This window comes from Phacochoerus africanus, chromosome 10, assembly GCF_016906955.1.
Source record: "Phacochoerus africanus isolate WHEZ1 chromosome 10, ROS_Pafr_v1, whole genome shotgun sequence".
Classification (NCBI taxonomy): domain Eukaryota; kingdom Metazoa; phylum Chordata; class Mammalia; order Artiodactyla; family Suidae; genus Phacochoerus; species Phacochoerus africanus.
Window position 1 is genome coordinate 52,315,473 of NC_062553.1, and position 23,314 is coordinate 52,338,786.

The following is a 23,314-nucleotide window of genomic DNA, read 5'->3' on the forward strand; positions in this document are numbered from 1 at the left end:
CTCTTTGGATGTCTGTCTAGTGCCTTAAGCTCTCATGTCTCAAACGGGACTCCTCTCCTTCTTTTATATCTGCCTCTTAAACAGTGTGTTCTCACAAGAGTAAATGCTACTAGAATCTACTCCATTTTCTAAATTGGAAACTTAAGATCAATTCCATAGCTGCTATGCCATCAAGTTTTGTCTGGTTTACTTTTGAAATGCTGTAACAACTCATCTACTTCTCCTTATTCTCATAGCCCCTATCACTTCCTCCCTGAGACACAGTGCTGTCTTTATTTTCTCTCTTTCGTTTTTTTTTTTCTTCTTCTTTTTTTTAAGGCTGCATCTGTGGCATATGGGAGTTCCCAGGCTAGGGGCAGAATCAGAGCTGTAGCTGTTGGCCTACACCATAACCAGAGTGACATGGAATCCTTTACTCACTGAGAGAGGCCAGGGACATAACCCACATCCTTAGATTCTTATCCCACTGAGCCATGATGGGAACTTCCAGCACTGGCTTTCTAATGGGCTTCCTTTGGCTTCAGACTTGCCCTTCCTGTCTGTTTTCCAAAGGTAGCTTGAGTGTGCTTCCAAAACACAAAAATTACGTGTTATTCTTTCACTTAAAATTTGACAGAAATTTCCCCTTGTCCTTAGAATACCATCCAAACTCCTAACTGTGGCTGATAGAGGTCCCTATGAATGGTTCCCACTCTCTCTTCCTGCCCCCAGGGGCCACATGGAAATGATTTCTTCCCAGTGTCACTCATCTCTTGTGCCATCTCCTCTTCCTAAAACAGGCAACCTCTTCTCCTTCCTTCTCCTTCATTGTTAGCTTCTCAGGGAATCTTGCTTTCCTTGACTAGATGTAGTGTGTTCTTTTTGCTTTTTCTGTTCATGGATTTTCTTCACATTTGCCTGTTAGCTTATCTGAATATTATTATGTGAATATTATATTTGACTGACTATAAGTTCATGAATAAGACCACTACTGCATTTTTTCACTGAACTTCCAACTTCTAGAGCCTTGCACTGATACAGAGTAAATTCCCAAGAAATAGTTGCTCAAGGTGTGAATGAATAAGTAGGTACACAGAAATGATGAAAGGGGATAAAAAAAGGTCCATTTGAAGCACAGTTTTCTTAGGAACCCATGATTCAAGAACTACCTAAATCATAGGCAAAACATTCTCTGACATCAACCTTACAAATGTTTTCTCGTGTCAGTCTCCCAAGGCAACAGAAATAAAAGCAAAAATAAACCGGTGGGACCTAATCAAACTGACAAGCTTTTGCACAGCAAAGGAAACCATACAAAAACAAAGCAAAACAAAAAGACAACTTACAGAATGGGAGAAAATAGTTTCAGATGATGCAACTGATAAGGGCTTAATCTCTCAAATGTAAAAACAACTTATACAACTCAACAGCAAAAAAGCCAACTGAAATGAAAAATGGGCAAAAGACCTAAATAGATATTTCTCCAAAGAAGATATACAGATGGCCAACAAGCACATGAAAAAATGCTCAACATCATTTTCTCTTTGATTATTAGAGAAATGCAAATCAAAACTACTACTACCAATCAAAACCACCTCACACTACTGTGATAGAATGGCCATCACTAATAAATCCACAAGTAACAAATGTTGGAGAGGGTGTAGAGAAAAGGGAACCCTCCTACACTGTTGGCAGGATTGTAAATTGGTATAACCACTATGGAAAACAATATGGAGGTACCTTAGAAAACTAAATATAGCACTACCATATGATCCAACAATGGCACTCTTGGGCATATATCCAGACAAAACTTTCCTTGAAAGAGACACCTGCTTCTGTATGTTCATTGCAGCACTATTCACAATAGCCAAGATATGGAAACAATCTAAATGTCCATTGACAGATGATTGGATTAAGAAGGTGTGGTATATATACATAACGGATTACTACTCAGCCATCAAAAGAACAAAACAATGAATGCCATTTGCAGTAACATGGATGGAACTAAAGGCTCTCATACTAAGCAAAGTAAGTCAGAAAGATAAGACAAATACTGTATGATATCACTTAGATCTGGAATATAATATATAGCACAAATGAACCTTTCCTCGGAAAATAAAATCATGAACTTGGAGAATAGACTTGTGGTTGCAAGGGGGAAGGGGAAGGAGTGAGATGGACTGGGAATTTGGGGTTAATTGATGCAAACTACTGCCTTTAGAATGGATAAGCAATGAAATCCTGGTGTATAGCACTGGGAACTATATCTAGTCACATAATGGAGCATGATAATGTGAGAAAAAGAATGTATATATGTTTGTGTGACTGGGTCACCTTGCTGTACAGTAGAAAATTGACAGAACACTATAAACCAGCTATGATGGAAAAAATAAAAATCATTTAAAGTATAAAAAAAAGAATTACCTAAATCAATCTTATAAAAGCTAGGGCTGTGTCTAAAAGTATGATCCTGTTGCTTTTGAAAAGCAGTCCTCTGCTATGAACATTTGGAGTTTTAGAAATTTTCTCTCTCTGCTTTCCCATACACAGATTAAAGTTTTTTGTTTGTTTGTTTGCTTGTTTTGCTTTTTAGGGCTGCAAGTGCAGCACATGGAGGTTCCCAGGCTAGGGGTTGAATGGGAGCTGCAGCTGCCAGCCTATACCACAGTCACAGCAACAAGGGATCTGAGCCACATCTGTGACCTACACTACAGCTCACGGCAACGCCTGGTCCTTAAACCACTGAGTGAGGCCAGGGATTGAACCGTCATGGATACTAGTTGGGTTTGTTACCGCTGAGCCACAATAGGAACTCCCAAATTAAAGTTACTGCAGGAATTAAATCAATGTGGAGGCTATTTTTCAACCATTTTCTCATCAAATTGTTTTCTTAATGAAAAACTGAGAATACATGTATAGTGAAGGCTATAGTGAAATAATATAAAGTATATTTTTAAAATTGCCATCCAACCCAATCTAGGACTAGAGCACTACCAGGAGTTATTATTTGCTTTTGAGCTCTTCTTTTCAGAAATAAATAATTGATAAAATTCAATATTCCTTATCTGTTTTACCCTCCACCATCCAATTCCCATTATTGTCCCCATGGTTTTTGCAAATCTCCTCTCTTAGGATCCATGGAATACAAAGCTGTTCTAAAAGTTTTGTCTGAGCAATGGCTAAATGCCAGAATTATTCCGAGTGCTGCATAGGGCACACATAATAGATGTGAGACACACTGCCTCCCTGCAAGGAGTTTTTTGTGTGGAGAGAAGAGCTGGACATGAAGCCCAGAGAATCACCAGGCACTAAACACGTGATGCTGACCTTAGAGCCTGTGGGGACTCTGTGAAGAAGAGTCGCTGTGAACCAGAGTAATTTGGGAAAGTTTCATGGAAGAGGATAGAAATGAGGAAGCACATCTAAGCACAGGCATTTGGGGAAGAAGAGATGTTTTGGAAGGGAAGAACTGCATTTGATGGGAGTTGAGCACTACTGCTTGTTGTTTGCTTTTTCCTGCTTGCAATTCTGTTCCCACATCGGGTAAAAGTGCTATACTTTCTGGTGTTGGGATGTCCTTTCCCCAGTTCTGCCGGTGCTGAAGGAGTTGCCAATAGCCACATTTCTTTTTCTTTTTAAGGCTGCACCTGCGGCCTATGGAAGTTCCTGGGCCAGGGGTCCACTTGGAGCTGCAGCTGCAACCTGCACTGCAGCCTGTGGGAACGCCTTATACTTAACCCACTGAGCAAGGCCAGGGATGGAAGCCACACCCTCACAGAGACAACACTGGGTCCTTAACTCACTGAGCCACAGTGGAAACTGCACCAATAGCCACATTTTAAATCCAGGATTCCCACCAAGGACTTGGTCCAAGAGCAATGTCCCTGGTGACAGCGAGCAGCCCATGGAGGTGACCCAAAGCAGGCCAACTCTATTCCTTCTTTGGCATTTCATGTGTCATTGCTTGAAGGGGATATTTCCCTTTTCTATTGAGACACTGCCTCTGTCTACAACATCTTTCCCTATACAGAGTAAGCTTGTCTGCAGTTGGAGAAAATACGAGCCACACAGGGGAGGTGAGAGAGGGTGAGAGAACATGATTACTGGGTCTCTGGAGGCCCTGAGGCTGGCTGTGTACATGGATTTTCTTTTCTTTTCTTCTTCTTTTCTTTAGGGCCACACTCCCAGGCATATGGAAGTTCCCAGGCTAGGGGTCTAATTGGAGCTGAAACTGCCCACCTACACCACAGTCTCAGCAACACAGGATCCAAGCCGGATCCCCAACCCACTGAGCAAGGCCAGGGATTGGACCCGTATCCTCATGGATACTAGTTGGAGTCCTTTCCACTGAGCCACAACAGGAACTCCCAGCATTTTCTGTTTCTGTGGCTAACATGCCCCTTTCTTGCTGAAGCTCATTTAAGCTGGTTTCAATGCATTTAAACCCGGTAGCCAGGTGCTGAACACAGGGTGGGTAGGGGGTACATGGGGGATGAGGAGAGAACACAGAGGGCAGAGAAGAACCCAGAGAGGATGCTAGTGATGAGGAAGAAGGCCCAGCCTAAGCAGTGCCTGAAGGAAGAAGTGCCAAGCATGGTGGTGATCAGCTATGCCCAAGGACAAGGAATTCTGGGGACTGCTGATCTCACTGACAGAAGTGGGTGGCTAGGATGAGGAAGTGCATTTAAAGGGAAACAGCAGTCAAAACATGAGGGCTGAGTTTCTGGTAAAGTTGGGAGCTTGTCAGTCCACAGTTTGGGGGCTCTGGGAGAGAGGACCAGCCCTGTGCTGGTGGCACGGCATGAAATACTGGAAAGTGACCTGATTGTGAGTTGTGTTAGTGCTGCGAGGGAAAGGCAGAGGCTTATAATCATGCTGCCTCACCTCAGTCTTTCTCACCGAAAGCCCAGGGAGAGTGTGTGGCTAGAACAGGGATTCTCAAATTGGGGTCCCTGGATCAGCAATGTTGGCATCACCTGGGACCACTGCAGAACTGCACATTCACGTGTCCCACCCCAGAGGAAGGGAATTAGAAACTCGGTGGGGGCAGTGGCCTGGGCTCCAACAGTCCCAGGGGTGATGCTGATTGGGAGCTGCTGGCTTCTAGGATTCTTTACCTGTGGCTCCACAGCAGGTGAGCTAATCCACCACTGAGAGCGGTGCTTTCACACAGGAAGAAGGATTCACATCAAAATTCATGTTCCCTAAATCTATCCATTCAAACCATAGGTTGAGGATGTGCCATCTGCCCGGCACCATTCCAGACTCTTTGGACACTTCAGGGAATGAATCTGATACTGTCAATCACAAAAATACCTAGATGTTAGTAATGAAAAATTATGTCATGGAAGGGAGGAGACCGGAGTGTTCGTTAGGGAATCATGAAGGTTTCCCTAAAGAAGTGACATTTACATCAAGAAAGAATGGCCAAGACTTAGTCTGGTGAAGGGCAGAGGGACTGCTGTGAAGGCATTCCAGGTCTTGAGAACTTTCTGGCATGTTAAGACAGAACAGCACCAGTTGGTCATTATTAATGGTACTTTTGAAGCTGGGGAGGCAGGTCTGATAGATCATGCAGGGCCCTGGAAGTCATATTAAAAATTTTGAACTTGCCACTGATGGCAACTCAGAAACTACTGAAATGTCTCAAGCATGAGCTAATATGATCCTGATTTTTTTTTCTTTTTCCTTTCTTTTTTTTTTTTTTTTGTCTTTTTAGGGCCACACCCATGGCATATATAAGTTCCTGGGCTAGAGGTCAAATCGGAGCTGTAGCTGCCAGCTTACACCAAAGCCAAAGCAACACCAGATCCTAGCCTCATCTGTGACCAATGTGGGATCCTTAACCCACTGAGTGGGGCCAGGGATTGAACCTGCATCCTCATGGATACTAGTTGGATTTGTTACCACTGATACACAACAGGAACTCCACTGATTTTTTTTTTTTTTTGTCTTTTTGCTATTTCTTGGGCCGCTCCCGCGGCATATGGAGGTTCCCAGGCTAGGGGTCGAATCGGAGCTGTAGCTGCCGGCCTACGCCAGAGCCACAGCAATGCGGGATCCAAGCCGCATCTGCAACCTACACCACAGCTCATGGCAACGCTGGATCGTTAACCCACTGAGCAAGGGCAGGGACCGAACCCTCAACCTCATGGTTCCTAGTCGGATTCGTTAACCGCTGAGCCACCACGGGAACTCCTGATTTTTTTTTTAATGTAAATTTTCTATTTAAAAAAAAAAAAAAAAAAAGCAAAGGCTTTCTGGCTCCATGAGAGCAGGTATGATAGCATGATGGTTTAAATTCCCTCTGAGTTATAAAATGCTCATGGAGGAACATTCTCCACACAAGGCTTTGATGAGAGTGGGAAAGAGAGTAGAATGTCCCTGTGGGACTAAATGCCAGGAACAGAGAGGGAAGAAGGGCTTAGGAGCTGCTTCTGCTTTGTGGTTATGGCTGAGACTGGTCAGCCTGTGTATGTCTGAAGCCACAGGACTGCAAGTTCATCTTCACCAGGGGACACTGGTGCCTCGGCTGAGGCATCTGGAGGCTTTTTTTTCCCCCACATGATATCATAGAGATTTCATTCACATTCCAGGCATCACAGTCTCTTCCCTGAGAATGATCCCCAGATCTGCAGGCCCTCCCTGAATTTGGGAAGATGCTCACCTTTGGTATCTTGGTATGACTCCCCATGTGCTCATACACCATGGTAATGAACATTGCAAATATGCAGCTATTTAGCATTGGTCTTGTGTACAGTTCACTAATGCTTGGCAAATAATGCAGACCAGCCTTGACTTCCCTCTTGCATTTCACTGATGTGATTCATGTTGTCTGCTGGACAGATGACCCTGGGACCTCAAGGTCACTACAAATAGTCTGTCTGTAATTGAAATCATTGTGTCTTTCTCAACCAGCTGGCCCCTGACCTCTTCTTCCTCTGTTAGTAGCATCAGCTCTTACTGCCTCCCAAATTCCAAGATTTGGAGTTTTCTTGACTCCTTTGTCTTCTGCCCTCAAATTCCAAGCACTAAAATTCCTCCTGATAACCTGGGGGGGGGGGCTTCCTGCTCATCTGAGAGATCTGCTCATCTGGTGGTCCTGTTCATCTGGGGGTCCAGCTTACCTGTAGGTTCTGATCACCTGGGGTACTTGCTTATTTGGGGTCCTGCTTACTTGGGGTCTTTTTCACCCAGGGTTCTGTTCATCTGTCGGTTCTGCTCACCTGGGTGTTCTTCACCTGGGGGAAGGCCCATGTGCCATTTGTTCTCCCTTTCATTACCTCTTAGCATCCTCATCCTACTTACCTTGAAGTAGGCTGCTTCCAACACAACCCACACCTTCCCCTAAGTCTATAACCCTTTCCCAGTACACCTGGAGGCACTGTGACTACTCTGTATGTTATTATTCATCAAGACTATTTGATTTAAGTTGTTCTATATGATTTTTTGCAGCTGGATCTTCTTTTTTCCCTTACAGGGATGCTGTAGAATCCCAACCCTCTTGTTGAAGATGGGCTAATGGGAGCACAGTAGCTTGATCTGTTCCCAGCTTTTAAGGCAGCCTCTTTGGGACCCAGAGGCTCAGCAGTTTGAAAGTAGGGAGGCACAGAGTAGAGCTAAGCTTCTTGGAAGGATATGCATGTTTTCTTCACAATGTCTTTTTTTTTTTTTTTTTTGAATTCTCATTGTTATCAGTTTAGCAAACCCACCTGGTCCCACACAGAATTCTCCAGGGCAGAGTGCCAGTCCCTTGTCCCTGTCCAGGCCTTGCCTTGGGCCCTGGATGCCTGCAGTGCATGGCAGCTAGCCTTGATTCTCCTTCTCCCCATCCAACCCACCCTCTCAAGGGGCTCCTCGATGGTGCCAGCTCTCAGCAACTATGCTTTCTTCAAATTTCTGCAGCATTCCTCTCTCTAAACTTACTCTGTACTATCTTTCCATCTTACTGTCATCTTTTCTAGTGTATATTCAACTTCTCCCACTAGATAAGGCCACTTAAGAGAAGAATCAAAATTTTTTTACCACTTTCCTCAGTGCCTAGTGTAACTGCCCAGAGCATTTGCTCAGTGGGTACAATTTGATGATCACCCACAGGGAGGAATGGTAACTCTAGGCCCATCCACCTCACATGCATTAATAGAAGTCTATTTATGTTGAATATTCTGTCTTTAGAAATGTTCCTTCAGAGCGGTGCTTTTTGGAACCAATCATTTTTACTTTAATTATGAGCATTACTTTTTTCTCCAATTACCATTAAGCCTACAACTAGCTTCTTCCACTGTCTTTCATTAAATTAGCTTGAAGTAGATTTGGGGCATGACAACAGATGTTTGCAAGTAGGGAGGTCTTAGTCTAGACTGGAAATAGTGTTTCATCCCTTCCCCCAACATTTTAGTGAAGTTGCATTTAAATTGTATTCAAAAGATTATGAGACACTTACTTGCATTAGTACAGAAGTCAAATGGTGTCACTTCTCTTTTAAACCCCTTAGCAGGTTTCACACGGCCCACTCCACCACCTGCCCCACCCTCTTCACGCCCTGGCTGAAGCAGGGGCTCTTAGTTCCCTGGAACTTACTGGCATCCTTCCTGGACAGCCTTCTCTGTCTCTTTCTCTCTCTTTTTTTCTTCTTTTCTTTCTTTCTTCCCTCCCTCCTTTCCTTCCTTTCTCCCTCCCTCTCTCCCTCTCTCTAACTCTTATTCTTTTTTTTTTTCTTTTTAGAGCCATAACTGTAGCATATGGAGGTTCCCAGGCTAGGGGTCCAACTGGAGCTACAGCTGCAGGCCTACGCCACAGCCACAGCCACAGCAACTTGGGATCCGAGAAGCATCTGTGACCTACACTGCAGCTCTTGGCAACACCGGATCCTTAATCCACTGAGTGAGGCCAGGGGGAGAACCTACATCCTCATGGATACTTATCAGATTAATTACTCCTGAGCCACAGTGGGAACTGCCTACATGTTTTGTTTTGTTTTTGCTTTTCAGGGCTGCACCTGTGGCATATGGAGGTTTGCAGGCTAGGGGCCAAATTGGAGCTGCAGCTGCTGGTCTATGCCATAGCCTCATCTGTGACCTACACCACAGCTCATGGCACTGCTGGATCCTTAATCCACTGAGTGAGGCTAGGGATCCAACCCGAGTCCTCATGGATACTAGCTGGGTTCATTACTGCTCAGGCACAATGGGAACTCCTCTGTCTTTTTCTTGATCAATTCCTGCCATCCTTGGGCTCAGTCAGTTTGTGACTCTATGAGAGTCCTCTGATCCCAGTGTAGGTGCACCCTCCCTGCTTTATGCTCGTATATTCCTTCTCACAATTGTAACTGTGTACACAATTGTCATTGTGTGCTGACTGTGAAATAGCTTTTGTGTCCCTGTCAGAAGGTAAGCTCTCAGATGTCAGAGACCATAGGAATCATATGCACTGTAATATTTTCAGGGCCTAGGACCCAGCCTGATGTGTAAGAGAAGATTGAATGAATGAATAAATGTGCACTTTATGAATGACTTTCTCATAAAAACTTCAGAGAAACAAACCGTTCTTATTTACATCAGAGCTTAATTCTCCCTCTCGTCCTAGCCTAAATGAACACAGGAAGCTTGCTCTGGGTCACATGATTCACACAAAACACACATGCATGTTGTATAAAGTAATGTCAGCTTCCAATAAAAACAAGCCCTGGAAATCCAAGCATTCTGCACCCAAAACTTCACTTACTGCCAAACAGAATCAAGCAACTTAAATGATTGGGTATATAAGGAACATCTGAAATAGTACTTCTGTTTAAAATTGTCTCATTTGTGCCTATGAGCCTGTCACATGACTCTTTTAAACTTTATTTTGAAAATGTCTACAGTTGGGTAAAGAGTGTGGTGCGAGCCAGCAGCGTCCCAGGCATGTTAAACTTTTAGTACATTTAATACACAGCCATTTAGTACAGGGACTTTTCACCAAAGCTAATGTCCCCTCTCCTGAAGGCTCTGGCAACCCTGCAGATGCGTCCCTGACGCTATTCTGCACCCTTTCATTCTCGAATTAACCTGCTGAGTCAGACAACTGGAGAACAGATTAGCACCAATGGCAGAAGTGATTTTCTTGATACAAAAATCTAACCTCAACACTCCCAAGGTTTGACTAGCCTCAGTCAGGGTGCTGACAGGTCAACAGACATACATTGGAGAGTCTATGGTTTCACACTCACTCCATAATTCTTACAGAGAGTGGGGACAGGCTCACCTGTCAGTCCCTTGCCCAGGATACGTCATTGTCCAACTAAGAGAAGGGGGAGGGAAACCTAGTTCTCATCTGGAACAGCTGCCAGATCCATGGAAACCCTTGCATGGTTCTTCTCACACCCTTTGCTCATTTTATCACCTTATAGCCAACCAGACAAATAACGGAGAGAATAAATGTCCTGGTTTGAGGGTGGGTGACACACACGGAACTCACAGAAGGAGGTGACATAAAATCTTCCTGGAGTGACTGACCTGCACGTTGCTAAGTCATCAGACCCTTCATGGGGGCTGGTGGGAGGCTTCTGGAACCCCACGTTGTCTGCAGACTGGGCACCTTCTCCGGCTGTCTGCATGTCAGCATGGGCCTCTGTCTCTGAACAGCTTTTCTTGACTGTCTCACTCTGCCCAAACCTGTGCCACAATTGTGGGTCCCTGGGCAGGTACCTGTCTCTACTCTCCCCGAACGTGCTGGAGGGTCTCTCAGCCTCTGAGGCCTCCCTGGGCAGAGAAGGACCACATCCATGGGAAGCTGTGCCTTTTCCTCTGCAAAGGTGGAAAGAGCAGCACTTGCACGCTGGCAGCTCCAGTTGTTCTTCCCCTTTGGACCCCAAATCCACCGGATCGAGGGCGTTTAGTGCAGAAGACACATCCAGGTTTCCACCAGTCTTCTCATGCGTCCTCCTTCTCCTCCGAGACAGGCGGAACTTCACCTGGGCTCTTCTCTTTGCCTGAATCCAGTGACTCTCATCTGGGGAAGAGGAGTCTGAGGCCCCTGGGTCAGGGTCACTCCATTGGGGGCTGGAAGTTGGGAGGTGAGACGCCTTCCTGCCCTCTTTCACCTCTTTTCCTGTGTGCTCGTACCTCTGGGCTGCCCTCCTCCTCCTCCTAGGCCTCTGTCTTACTGATTTCTTACCAGTCTCCCTCCTAGCAGGGCTCAGCACCGTGACAGGGGTGCTTGGCTCAAATGCCGCATCTGACACATCATGTGAGGATCTAGACAAAGTAGCAGATGAAGGATGGGAGATGGGGATGGAGAGGAAAGCCATGGGGAAACAGAGAGAGAGAGAGAGAGAGAGAGAGAGTGATGAAGATGACAGCATGGACCCAAAGATGGAAAATAAAGATCAAACGAAGGGACTGCACTAAAGGGAAAAAACTAGGCTGGTACCAAACATCCACAGACAACGAAGGCAGAAGCGAGAGCCACACAGTCTCAGATTATGTGACAAGAATACAAAACACTGGTCCACGGAACACCGTCAGGGCCGTGGGCTGAGCTCTTACCTGCAGATGTCCTGAGTGGATGGACAGACAGACAAGCGTGACTGGCTCCTGGGGGCTGTCCCTGTGGTTGGGCTGCTTGCCTGGAGAAACAAGTTAGATAATTTGGCATCTTGGTTAAGGTAATACATGGTCGATATCTTGCTTTTTTTCCACATATTTAAAAAGTTGCAACAAACGTGGCTGCCGGTCATGTTGCTCACAAGGCAGCTCACAGAATATAGGAAGTCGGGGGCCTCGTACTGCAAAAGTAAAACTTATTTGAGGAACTTGGAACAGCTGAGACGCTGTACCACTTTGCTGTTGCTTCATTTGTGAGAGAGGAAGATGATTCCACAAGTTTCTATTCTATTTACTGTAAACTTTTGATGGGAATGGCTCCATAGGCCTTTGAAACAAATGGGTAACATCTGAGTATCCTATGAGAGAAAAGACATAATGGCTATTGCATGACAAGGATGATGATAATCTGGGAAGCCTAAACAGTCAAATAGCCATTTGATCGTTAGATGCTGCCTGGAATTAACATTAAGTCACTTTAAGGCTCTGTGAGATGATATATTTTAAAACACTTTGTAATATTTAAAAGACTGCAGTTGTTATTATTACTATTTCTTCACTGAAACTAATCAAATCTGTCCACTGCCACATTACTGAACTTTCAAATCTTTTAACCTTGTGACCATACTGAGCCTGGGAATAAGAGAGCCTGAAATTATGCAGATTGTGGGCACAAATTTGAGTCCGTTTCATGAAATTCCTACTGGAACTGAAACACTGCATTTTCTCACCATTTTGACTTTCTTCGCTGCTGTATTTAGTGCAGATGATGATGATAAATCAAAAGCAGGACAGTGTTAGAGTTCCCATCATGGATCAGTGGTGACAAACCAGACTAGTATCCATGAGGACTCGAGTTCAATCCCTGGCCTGTTAAGGATCTGGCATTGCTGTGAGCTGTAGCGTAGGTTGCAGACACAGCTCAGATCCTGTGTTATTGTGGCTGTGGTGTAGGCTGGCAGCTGCAGCTCTGATTTGACCCATAGCCTGAAAACTTCCATATGCTGCAGGTGTGGCCCTGAAAAGCAAAAAAAAGCAAGACAATATTGAGAATTTACTGCCTGCCTGGCACAGTGCTGTGGTTTATCTATTGCCTCTTTAATCCTTCCCATATCTCACAATAGTAAGTCATAATACTGAGCATTTTGAGCGAATATTATGTGCCAATCACTGTCGTAAGTAATTTTCACATGTTCATTCGTTGATAGTGACAAGATCACAGGTGGCAAATATTGATATTATTTCCTTGTTACAGATAAGGAAATTGAGAAATCAGTGCTGCTGACGAGTAGGGGGTAGAGCAGAGCTTTAGGTGAGAACCTGCTCCCTCATCTGTTCTCATTCCCACCAAGCAAGGCACCTCTTCTTCACACAGAGGAACTGAGGGAGGTCCAGGTCCAGATTTAGGCCAATCTGACTGCACAGATGAAACTGCCACCAAGAAAGTAACAGCACAGGTAGAAAGCTTAACCCTACATTTCAAAGTTGTTCTAAAAATCCCAATATTAAAAATATATACATAGAAGCCATCTACAAGAAAAAAAACTGCAAGAAATATAAACATGTGGAGTAAACAATGTATTACAAAACAACCTCTGGATCACAGGATAAACCAAAGAAGAAATAAAAAATATCTAAAGACAAATGAAAATGAAAATACAATGAAACACCAGAAATAAACCCACGGACCTATGGTCAATTAATCTACGATAAAGGAAGCAAGAATATACAATGGAGAAAAGACAGCCTCTTCCATAGTGGTGATGGGAAAACTGGACAGCTACGTGTAAAAGAATGAAATTAGACCATACGCAAAAACAAACTCAAAATGGGTTAAAGACCTAAATGTAAGACAGGAACCATAAAATTCCTAGAGGAATACATAGGCAGAACACACTGATATAAATCATTATAATGTTTTTTTTAAATCTATCTCCTAAAGCAAAGGAAATAAGGAAATAAAAACAACAATAAACAAATGGGATCTAATTAAACTTAAACGCTTTTGCACAGCAAAGGAAACCATGGACAAAATGAAAAGATAATCTACTGAATGGGAGAAGATATTTGCAAATGACGTGGCTAATAACGGGTTTTTATTCAATATATATAAACAACTCATACAACTCAACATCACTAATCATCAGAGAAATGCAAATCAAAACCACAGTGAAGTTTTATCTTACACCTGTCAGAATGACTTTCATAAAAAATACCACAAATAACAAATATCAGCAAGGATGTGGAGAAAACGGAACCCTCCTACACTGTTGGAATGTAAATTGGTATGGCCCTATGGAAAACACAATGAACTTTTCAAACTAAAAATAAAACTATGAGCAATTCCACTCCTGGGCATATATCTGAAAGAAACAAAAACACTAATTTGAAAAAATATATGCACCCCAACATTCATAGCAACATTATTTAATAGTTGTCAAGGTAGAGAACCAATTTGTGTTCATCAACAGATGAGTGGATTAAGAAGATGTATATATATCTTGATGTATATATACATATATACACATACACACATGTACACACACAGAAAATGTATATACACAGTGTATACACACACACACACACACATGCACACGCACAATGGAATACTACTCAGTCATAAAGAAATAATGAAACGTTGCCATTTACAGCAAAATGGATGATCTTGGAGGATATTATGCTAAGTGAAATAAATCAGACAGAGAAAGTATGCTATCACTTATATATTGAATATGAAAAACAAAACCAACTAGTGAATATAACAAAAAAGAAACAGGCTCGCGTATATAGAAAACAAACTAGTGGTTACCAGTGGGGAGAGGGAAGGAGGGAGGGACAAGATTGGAATAGCAGATTAAGAGGTACAAACTACTGTGTATAAGATAAATAAGCCACTAGGATGCAATGTACATGAGAGGGACTATCACCAACTTTTTATAATAGATGGAAATGAAGGATAACCTTTAAAAACTCTGAATCACTATGTTGCAACACCTGCAAATTATGTAATATTGTACATCAAATATATTTCAATTTTTTTTGTTTTGACTAACTTTATTGTCATCATTATTGTTATTACCAAATCTGGAGATAATGTTCCTTTGCTAAGATTCTTCCCCACCCCCACCTTTTAAAAAGTTTTATTGAAGTATAGTTGATTTACAAGTTTGTGATAATTTCTGCTGTACACCAAAGTGATTCAGTTATACATGCACACATATCTTTTCTCTTTCAGATTCTTTCCCTCATATAGTTTATCACATAATATTGGGAAGAGTTCTGTGCGCTACACAGCAGGTCTCTGTTGGGTCAGTCATTCCACATACCTCAGTGTGCATATATTTCAATTTAAAAAATGCTATGCAAAAAGAGAAAAAGACAGGCGATTGTGGGATCCAGACCAAAAGAAACGAATTCTAGCTCAAGGGGTTGGAAAAACTTCAAGGCGAGGTGTGGAAGGCTGAATAACCCTGTCCTCATCCCCAGCCAAGATATCAACATCCTATCTTCGGAATTTGTGAATATGGTCCTTTACAGTATAAAAGGCACTTTGCAGCTGTGATTAACTTAAGGGCCCTGAGATGGGGAGATGGTTCTGCATTATTCAGGTGGGACCAGTGTAATCATAAGATCCTTCTAAGCAGTAGAGTTAGGATCAGAGAGAGAAGATCAAGGATGGGAGCAGTGGTCAGAGAGGAGGGGGATGCTATACTTCTGCTCTTGAAGATGGAGCAAGGGAGCCCTGAGCCCAGGAATGCAGGCAGCCTCTAGAAGCTGCAAAATGCTAGACAATGAGCTCTTCCCAGAGCCCCAGTCCTGCCCACATGCTGACTGTAACCCAGGGACACCCACGTTTGAACGTCTGACCTCTAGAACTATTAGATGATATATTTGTGTTGTTTTAAGGTTTGTGATAAATTGTCATAGCAGCCCAGGAAACTAATATAGGAGGCAATGCTTTAGGTAAGCTTGAAAGGAAAGGAGGAGTTATCACAGAAAAGATTAAAACTATTCTAGGCAGTGGAAGCAGGGTCCTGCCAGGGAGTGTCAGTGTCTTCAACGAGCTCCAACAGACTGACCCACTTCTGCAGCCTCCTGACCTTCAGTTTTCTGAGTCTTTTCTACCAACCTGTGAACACTGTGCTTTTTCAAAGTCTGAATATCATCTCTGGGCACCAGTCCATGTTCAATGATCTCCTTCAATATTTGTATCAGAACTCTCTTATTTCAAGTTTCCTAATTTAGATCAACTTTATGTATGTAACACAGCATGCATGGCTAGGTTTTTTGTTTGTTTGTTTGTTTGTTTTTTAATTTCATGGCTACACCCGCAGTATATGGAAGTTCTCTGGGGCAGAGATTGAATTGAGCCAGAGCTGTGACCTATGCCACAGCTGTAGCAATGCCAGATCCTTTAACCCACTGCTCGGGACCAGGGATTGAACCTGTTTCCTCCGCAGCAACCTGAGCAGCTGCAGTTGGATTCCTAACCCACTAGACCAAAGTAGGAACTCTCAGCATAGCCAGTTTTTGTAAAATATAAGCATTTACTCTAAGCAGTAAGTTTTGTTAGGCTGTGTACTGTCTATTCATGAACATCCACTGAGGTTAGTGGGAAGTTCTGCATAGAGCAGCCACTGAGGAAAGGCCACATGTGTGAAGACTGAATCTCATTCTCTTTTAAAAAACTAATGCAGCCCCAACATGACTTCCAGTCACTGATAATGTGACTGAAAATGTGGCCACAAGAGCAGGAGCATCAGAATGGGTCTCCATGGTGTGTTAACTCCAGTTCTATGAAGCTGTACAGGCAGAGATGCTGAAACAGACATCATCCTAAGAAAATGGGCATGGGCAAATGCATGCTCTGCAGCGGGAAAGTGATTTACCAATGAATAGTAACACAGAACATTATCAAAGATGCAGCTTTCCTTTGGAGAGATTTTTGGTCCACCATGAGGCTGAATCAATTAGTGTTTTTCTCTGTAACCCTGCCATAATTAGAAAGGAACTGAACTCCTTCCTCATTGCCCCTCAAAGGTCTTTAAATAGCTCGATCTGACCTGAGGTTACACAGGCCTCCCTGTGCCCTCGCCCCATGTGGGCTGCTCCCTTTGTGAGCACTTGAGCCTCTCCCTCCCAGTCTTTCCTGGTACCCCAGGCACTTGCTGGGACCATGAGGGAGGTTAACGCCTAGGGACAGCTTTTGGGCTGGAGTCAGGGGATACATGCTCTGGCTTTTCCATTCTACCCAGAATTTCTTTCTTTCTTTCTTCTTCTTCTTCTTTTTTAAATGGCTGCACCTGCACCATATGGAATTTCCCAGGCTAGGGGTTGAGTCAGAGCTGCAGCTGAGGCCTATCCCACAGCCAGAGCAATGCGGGATCTGAGCTGGGTCTGCCACTGACATGACAGCTCATGGCAATGCTGAATCTTTAACCCACTGAACAAGGCCAGGGATTGAACCCTTGTCCTCACGGATTCTAGTCAGGTTTGTTACTGCTGAGCCACAACGGGAACTCCAGCTTCTCGTCTTTTTGTCACACTCCCCTTCTCCCTCATTCCTGCTGCCTAGGGAACACTTCCCCCAAAGAGTAACCCCTACAAGTCCTTGTCCTGGGTCCTGCTTTTATAAGAAAGACTCAGGCCCTGGAGGCCTGGGGGGCTGCACAACAGTAAAGGTTGGCTGTTGCCTTGGCCCCCGCGGGACTGGACCAACTCCCACACTGTGTTGTGTGTATTCCTCACCGCCCAGACTTCCAGGTTCAGGTCTGCTGCCCCAGCTGAGTGTCTGTGCAAGACTACATGCCAGATCCTGGCCCTCCTCTTAACTTGATCTGCTCAACTGTCCAAGATGGGAAATTATTCTTCTTATAGTTCCCACTGTCTCCCATTTTTCTCTGTTTTGATCTGTGTTCCACAAGCTTTGAGATATTTCTTCTTAAGGGAGGTAATATCTCTTATCAAAAGGCTTCCCTGGTGTACAAAGAGACCAGCCCAAAGAATATATATATGCATGACATGTTCACTTTGCTGTACAGCAAAAATTGACACAACATTGTAAATTAATTATATTCTAATAAAAATTTTTTTAGAAAAGAGACCAGTTTGGGGGATGTGCAGGCCTTTGGGTTCTGCATCATAATCTCCTTTTCTAATATTAATATTTAATTCCCAGGTTCCAGCAGAACCTACCTCACTCATTGTAATCAAATATGGCCCCCACTTTTAGTCCCATGCCTTTCTCTACGAGAAGAGCAAAAGCAAAGGTTTGGAACTTTCCTTAAGGTCCAGTTGATTTTACCAGCTCTATGCCAGCCACTTACTTTGAATTCCAAGAGCCCCTTTGAACTTCTCTCATGGTATCCACTTACTCTAGCATCTGTCGTCTGTCTTCCTGTCCAGCCATTTCCAAACTGCCCCAATGTTCTTCAGTTAATCATCTTTCTTGCTTCCGTACCAGTTTGAGAAAAGAAGCTACGTTTCACTTGTGTGGGGGATCTCATGGTGTTCTGCATGCAGCAGGTGCATAATAAAGAGTCTAATAAAGTTGCCTAATAAAGATTCATGGGTTTGAACTGAAATTTGTGAACTTGGTAACAGTAGCATTCAGGTGAACTGAGCTTGGTAAGAGTTGGACCAAGCTGAACTGACTTTAGTAAATCCTGTCCTGATTGCAGTGGGGACACAGGTGACTGTCACATCACAATGAGCAAGAAGGAAGTCCCCCCCTCCACTCAACTCTGTGGCAAAATAAATAGGAGAGGCCTAAGTTTTATGTAGTTCTTGAGGCCCCTTCCATGGACTTTGGAGTTAAAAAACATGTCAAGTGCAAAATTCATGTTCTATTTTCTTTTATTAAAGACAGAATTATACTTAGGAGATGACAGAACTATTTTGTGTTATGAAGAGTATGTCTCAACAATTTTTAAGCTGGCAGGGTCTGTTTAAAAAGAAAACATGGTACCTGAGGCTAAACATGATTTAAAACTTACAAATCCATGTCCTATTTGGTATCAATGAGTTGTTTTAATTCCCTAGTTGGTACATTCTGAGAGCTTGGTAATTTGTTCACCCCCTTAATAGCTGCAAGATAAAAATGCAATTGGGGAGGGAAAAATAACAATTGGCTGGATGAGCAGAATACTCTGTCCTTTGAAATGAGGCATTCTTTGTAATGGATGTTTATTTCAGATGATTACATCTACAGTGCCTTCAAATGGAAAAAACAAGCAGGAGGCCAGCTGCACTAATTTTATCTAAGTTATTTATATCAGCAGTATAATTAAAGGCAGTGATTTCAAATTAGGTTTTCTGAGAATCCATTTATAGGCAACACTAGACAACTCATCTCTATGGCTTCAAGGCCACGGTGGTGCTCTGGGGGTGATGTCAACTATTGCCAATTGGCCTCGGCATTTTGAAAATTAATCACTGTTTCAAAAGATGCTTGAAACTGTCGCCTCTTGCTGCCCCGACTGATGGAGACACAAGGCATGAGGGCAGCCTGAGAGATAATTGATGGTGTGACAAAGGATGGTTAGGCTGAGCTTTAGGCCAAGAGAAAGGGCTTCTCTTGTTTAGTAATATAGTCTTAATACCCGGTGAAGAATGACTCTAGAGTTTCCAATGGGATGTGCTGTTGCAGAAACCGCTAAAAAAGCCTCCTTAATTTCAGCAGTAGTTCATGAGTAACATGTTCAGGAATTAAGCCTTAAGTGAAATACTGAACTGGCTCTTGGGAGCACAGGCCAAAAACTGCCTGAAAGACTCTTTTTGGTTGTGAAATACTATTTAATGACTAATATATATTACATTAATATATTGATTATATTAATTAGTTAAATTAATTATATTAATTAATATTGCTATTACATTAATATTAGTAACTAATATATAAATACATATATATTTAGAGAGGGTTTTTCTACAATCTCAGCATGGGGGTGGGGAGGAAGCTCTGTAAAAGTGACCTGACTTAACCCCCACATGACCCCATTCTTCCCTTTATAATATTCTCGGCAGGTGACCCCCCACCCCTGCTGGGCCTGTAAGAGAATCTAGCATTTCCTGGGGACATTCCTTGCACCTCTCTGACTACATCATCTGAGGGCATCATGCTAGTGTGACACTGAGGTTGTTTCTCTGTGGCTTTGGCAGGGATTCTAGTCTTACCCTCCAGGGACACATAAGATTTGCTTCACCTCTGAGTCTCTCTTCTACATCAGGGCCTTTTGCTATTACTAACCCTAACATGTACTATGTTCTTGCACCCATCCTTGGTCCTCTTGCGCAATTTTTGATTGCATATATGCAGTTTTATACGTAGGTTTGGCAGATACATTTGGAGCAGTAAGTAATTTTATAGGAAACATAAGTTGCTGGTGATGCATCTTGTAAAGGAAGGTTTTGGACAGTGAAGGGCTTTCAATGTCAGGCTAACTCATGTTCTATCTTATTTGATCTGTAATCAGTGGATGTTCTGATGAGGAGATGACGATGAAAACCTCTTATAAAATTTAGCTTATTGAAAAATGAACTGTAAAATATTCCATTTACAATAGCACCAAAACCATAAAATACATATGAATTGATCAATGGGACAGAATAGAGAGTCCAAAAGTAGATTCACAAATATGATCCACTGGTTTGTGGCAAAGGTGCCAAGGCAATTCCATGAAGAAGGGAAGACCCTTCAAACAAATGGCGTTGGGCCACGTGGGTCCACATATGGAAGAGAAGGATTTAATTCCTTACCTTACAGCATGTTAGGAACTCAAAGTAATTCGTTGAAAACAAAAGCTAAAACTATGCCACTGTGAGATGAAAATACAGGAGAAAATCTTCATGACCCTAGGCAGAGATTTTGTAGATGAGACACAAAAAGTAGAAATTATAAAATAAATTTTGGTAAATGAGACTTTATATAAATTAAAACTTTTGTTCTTAGAAACACATTATAAAGAAAGAGAAAATGGAAGGAGCATATTGAATATATATATAAAGAATTCTTAGGAGTTGCCATCGTAACTCAATAGGGTAAGAACACGACATAGTATCCATGAGGATATAGGTTCTATCCCTGTCCTGGCTCAGTGGGTTAAGGATCTGGCATTGCCGTGGCTATGGCATAGCCCTCAGGTGCAGCTTTGATTCAATTCCTAGCCTGGGAACTTTCCTATGGCACAGGTGTGGCTATAAAAAAAAAAGAAAATAATTCTTAGACTCTCATAACTCAAAAATAAAACACCGAAGAAAGATGGGCTAAATTTGTAAGCAGTCACTTATAAAAAAAAAGATATACGAATTTCCAATAGACATCTGAAAATATGTTTCCAAATCTTAATTTTTGCAAATTAAAGCCACAGTGACAGAGCACTACATACCCTTTAGAAGAGCTACAATTAAAAACACTGACCATATCAAATACCGGCAAAAATGCAAAAAGCGGGAAATTTTGTATGTTGCTGGGGGGAGTGTAAAGGGAAAACTACTTGGCAGTTTCACTTAAAGTTAAATACACCTGCCATACAACCCTGCCATCCCACTTCTATGTATTTACCCCAGAGAAACAAAATTCCACATCCACTCACAACGAAATTTACATATGACTTATATATGAAGTTTTATCAATAACAGGCCTAAACTGTAAACAATCCTAATCTCTATCAATAGGTGCGTGGATAAACAAAATGCAGTACATTCATGCCTTAGAATACTACTCAGCAATGAAAAGGAGTGGAAGACTGATACTTAAAATAACACTGATGCATCTTCAAATAATTCTGCTGAATGTAAGGTTCCGGTCACAAGAGGGCATACAACACAGTTTAATTTATAACATGGGATGTAAAGCAGACTAGTGGTTGCTGAGGGCAGGCCTGGGAGCAGGGATGGGCCCCAGAGGAGCCTGAAAACTATTGGGAGGGGGTTTATAGACATATTCTGTATTTTGCCAGTTCTAATGTCAAAACTCAGTGAATTAAGCAATTTAAAGAGGTGAGGTCTGTGGTTCTATTTGTCTGAGTGAGAATGATCTGAATCTAACTTTAAGTCGACAATATAGTTAAAAATGGCTTGTGATGGTAAAGGCAGACTAGAGTCTATAGAAGCAAAGAATATTTCTAGGTTCAAGGTAAGAAATAATTAATGTTGCCTCTAGAATATGGTAAGGGAGATGCAGTTAAAACAACAGAGAGAAAGAAGAGAAAAATAAAGAGAAAGTTAAAAATAAGGAAGAAGGTTAAGTTGGGAATAAAGACATCAGAAAGAAAAAAAAAACTGAGGTCAGAAAAGGAGCACAGAAAAAGGAAAAAAAAGAATTAAAATAAGATAAAAGAGAAATCAAAGAAAAAACAAAAAGATATTCATATTCATATGTACCACATGTTGGGGAGAGGAGTCTGAGTGTCTATGGTTTTGAAAACTTTATTTACTCCAGCCATTATTCCAAAGTTTGGTAGAAAATCAAGTTCTAAACTGAGTCTTCTGAGACATGAAGCTTTTTAGGCATATCAAACAGAATAAACAGATACACATGATACATAATATAAAATTAATTGCAGGACTTTCTTAAATAAGCCACAGGGCTGCTAATTAGTTTGGAGTGGGTTTAAGGAATGAGGTTAAATAAAAAATAGATAATTAAAAACAATGGCATAACTTTTCATATACTTCTTGCTCAAGAATGAAGTTAAGGAGTTATTGTCATGGCTCAGCAGAAATTAGTCTGACTAGTATCCATGAGGATGCAGGTTCGATCCCTGGCCTCACTCAGTGGGCTAAGGATCCAGGGTTGCCATGAGCTGTGGTGTAGGTCACAGAGGCAGCTCAGATCTGGCATTGCTGTGGCTGTGGTGTAGGCCAGCAGCTACAGCTCCAATTCAACCCCTAGCCTGGGAACGTCCATATGCTGTGGGTATGGCCCTAAAAAGACAAAAGACAAAAAGAAAAAAAAAGAATGAATATAAGACAAAACTATAGTTCAAAAAGATACATGCACCCATATGTTCATAGCAGCACTATTCACAGAGCCAAGGCATGGAAACAACCTAAACGTCCATCAATAGAGGAATGGATTAAGAAGATGTGGTACATATGTACAATGGAATATTACTCAGCCATAAAAATAATGAAATAACAGCATTTGCAGCAACATGGATGAAACCTGAGATTCTCATACTAAGTGGAGTAAGTCAGAAAGAGAAAGACAAGTATCATATGATATCACACATCTGGAATCTAATATACACACAAATGAACTTATCTACAGAAAAGAAACAAACTCACAGACATGGAGAACAGACTTGTGGTTGTCAGGCGAGAGAGGGAGAGAGTGGGATGGACTGGGAATTTGGGGTTAGTAAATGCAAACTATTGCTTTTGGAGTGGATAAGCAATGAGATCCTGCTGTAGAGCACAGGGAAATTTATCTAGTTACTTGTCTAGAACATGATGAAGGATAATATGAGAAAAAGAATGTATATATATGTACAACTGGGTCACTATGCCGTATAGCAGAAATTGACACAGCACTATGAATCAACTATAATTGAAAAAAAAAGAAAATGGGATAAAGGGGAAACGGGAGCAGGAAAGATGAGATACCTAATTTAGGGTGCACTGGCCAGAGCAGTAACCCTGATGTGGTCCTGATTCTAGTCTTTGTTGATACAAAGAATCACACGGTTTGTACTTGGCATAAGACAAAACCAAATTAAATCATTAGAAGCAGCACAATTGCTGGTGCTGAG

The 23,314-nt window shown here is 42.3% G+C and overlaps 1 protein-coding gene across 2 annotated transcripts in view; it reads right to left on the bottom strand.

Moving 5' to 3' along the window:
• The window catches only part of MARCHF1 (membrane associated ring-CH-type finger 1), an 89,819-nt gene extending 78,023 nt beyond the window's left edge, over nt 1-11,796 (bottom strand). Inside the window, exons 1-2 of one of the 2 annotated variants that reach the window (XM_047798026.1) lie at nt 11,505-11,796; nt 9,067-11,213 (exon numbers count right to left, since the gene is read on the bottom strand). In XM_047798026.1, the coding sequence (XP_047653982.1) occupies nt 10,361-11,213; nt 11,505-11,695 (1,044 nt within the window). In that variant the 5' untranslated portion in view covers nt 11,696-11,796 and the 3' untranslated portion in view covers nt 9,067-10,360. Of the gene's footprint in view, nt 1-9,066; nt 11,214-11,504 lie in introns of those variants that run through there. The other variant, XM_047798027.1, reaches the window with a different exon arrangement.
• Between the last annotated feature and the right edge of the window lie 11,518 nt (nt 11,797-23,314).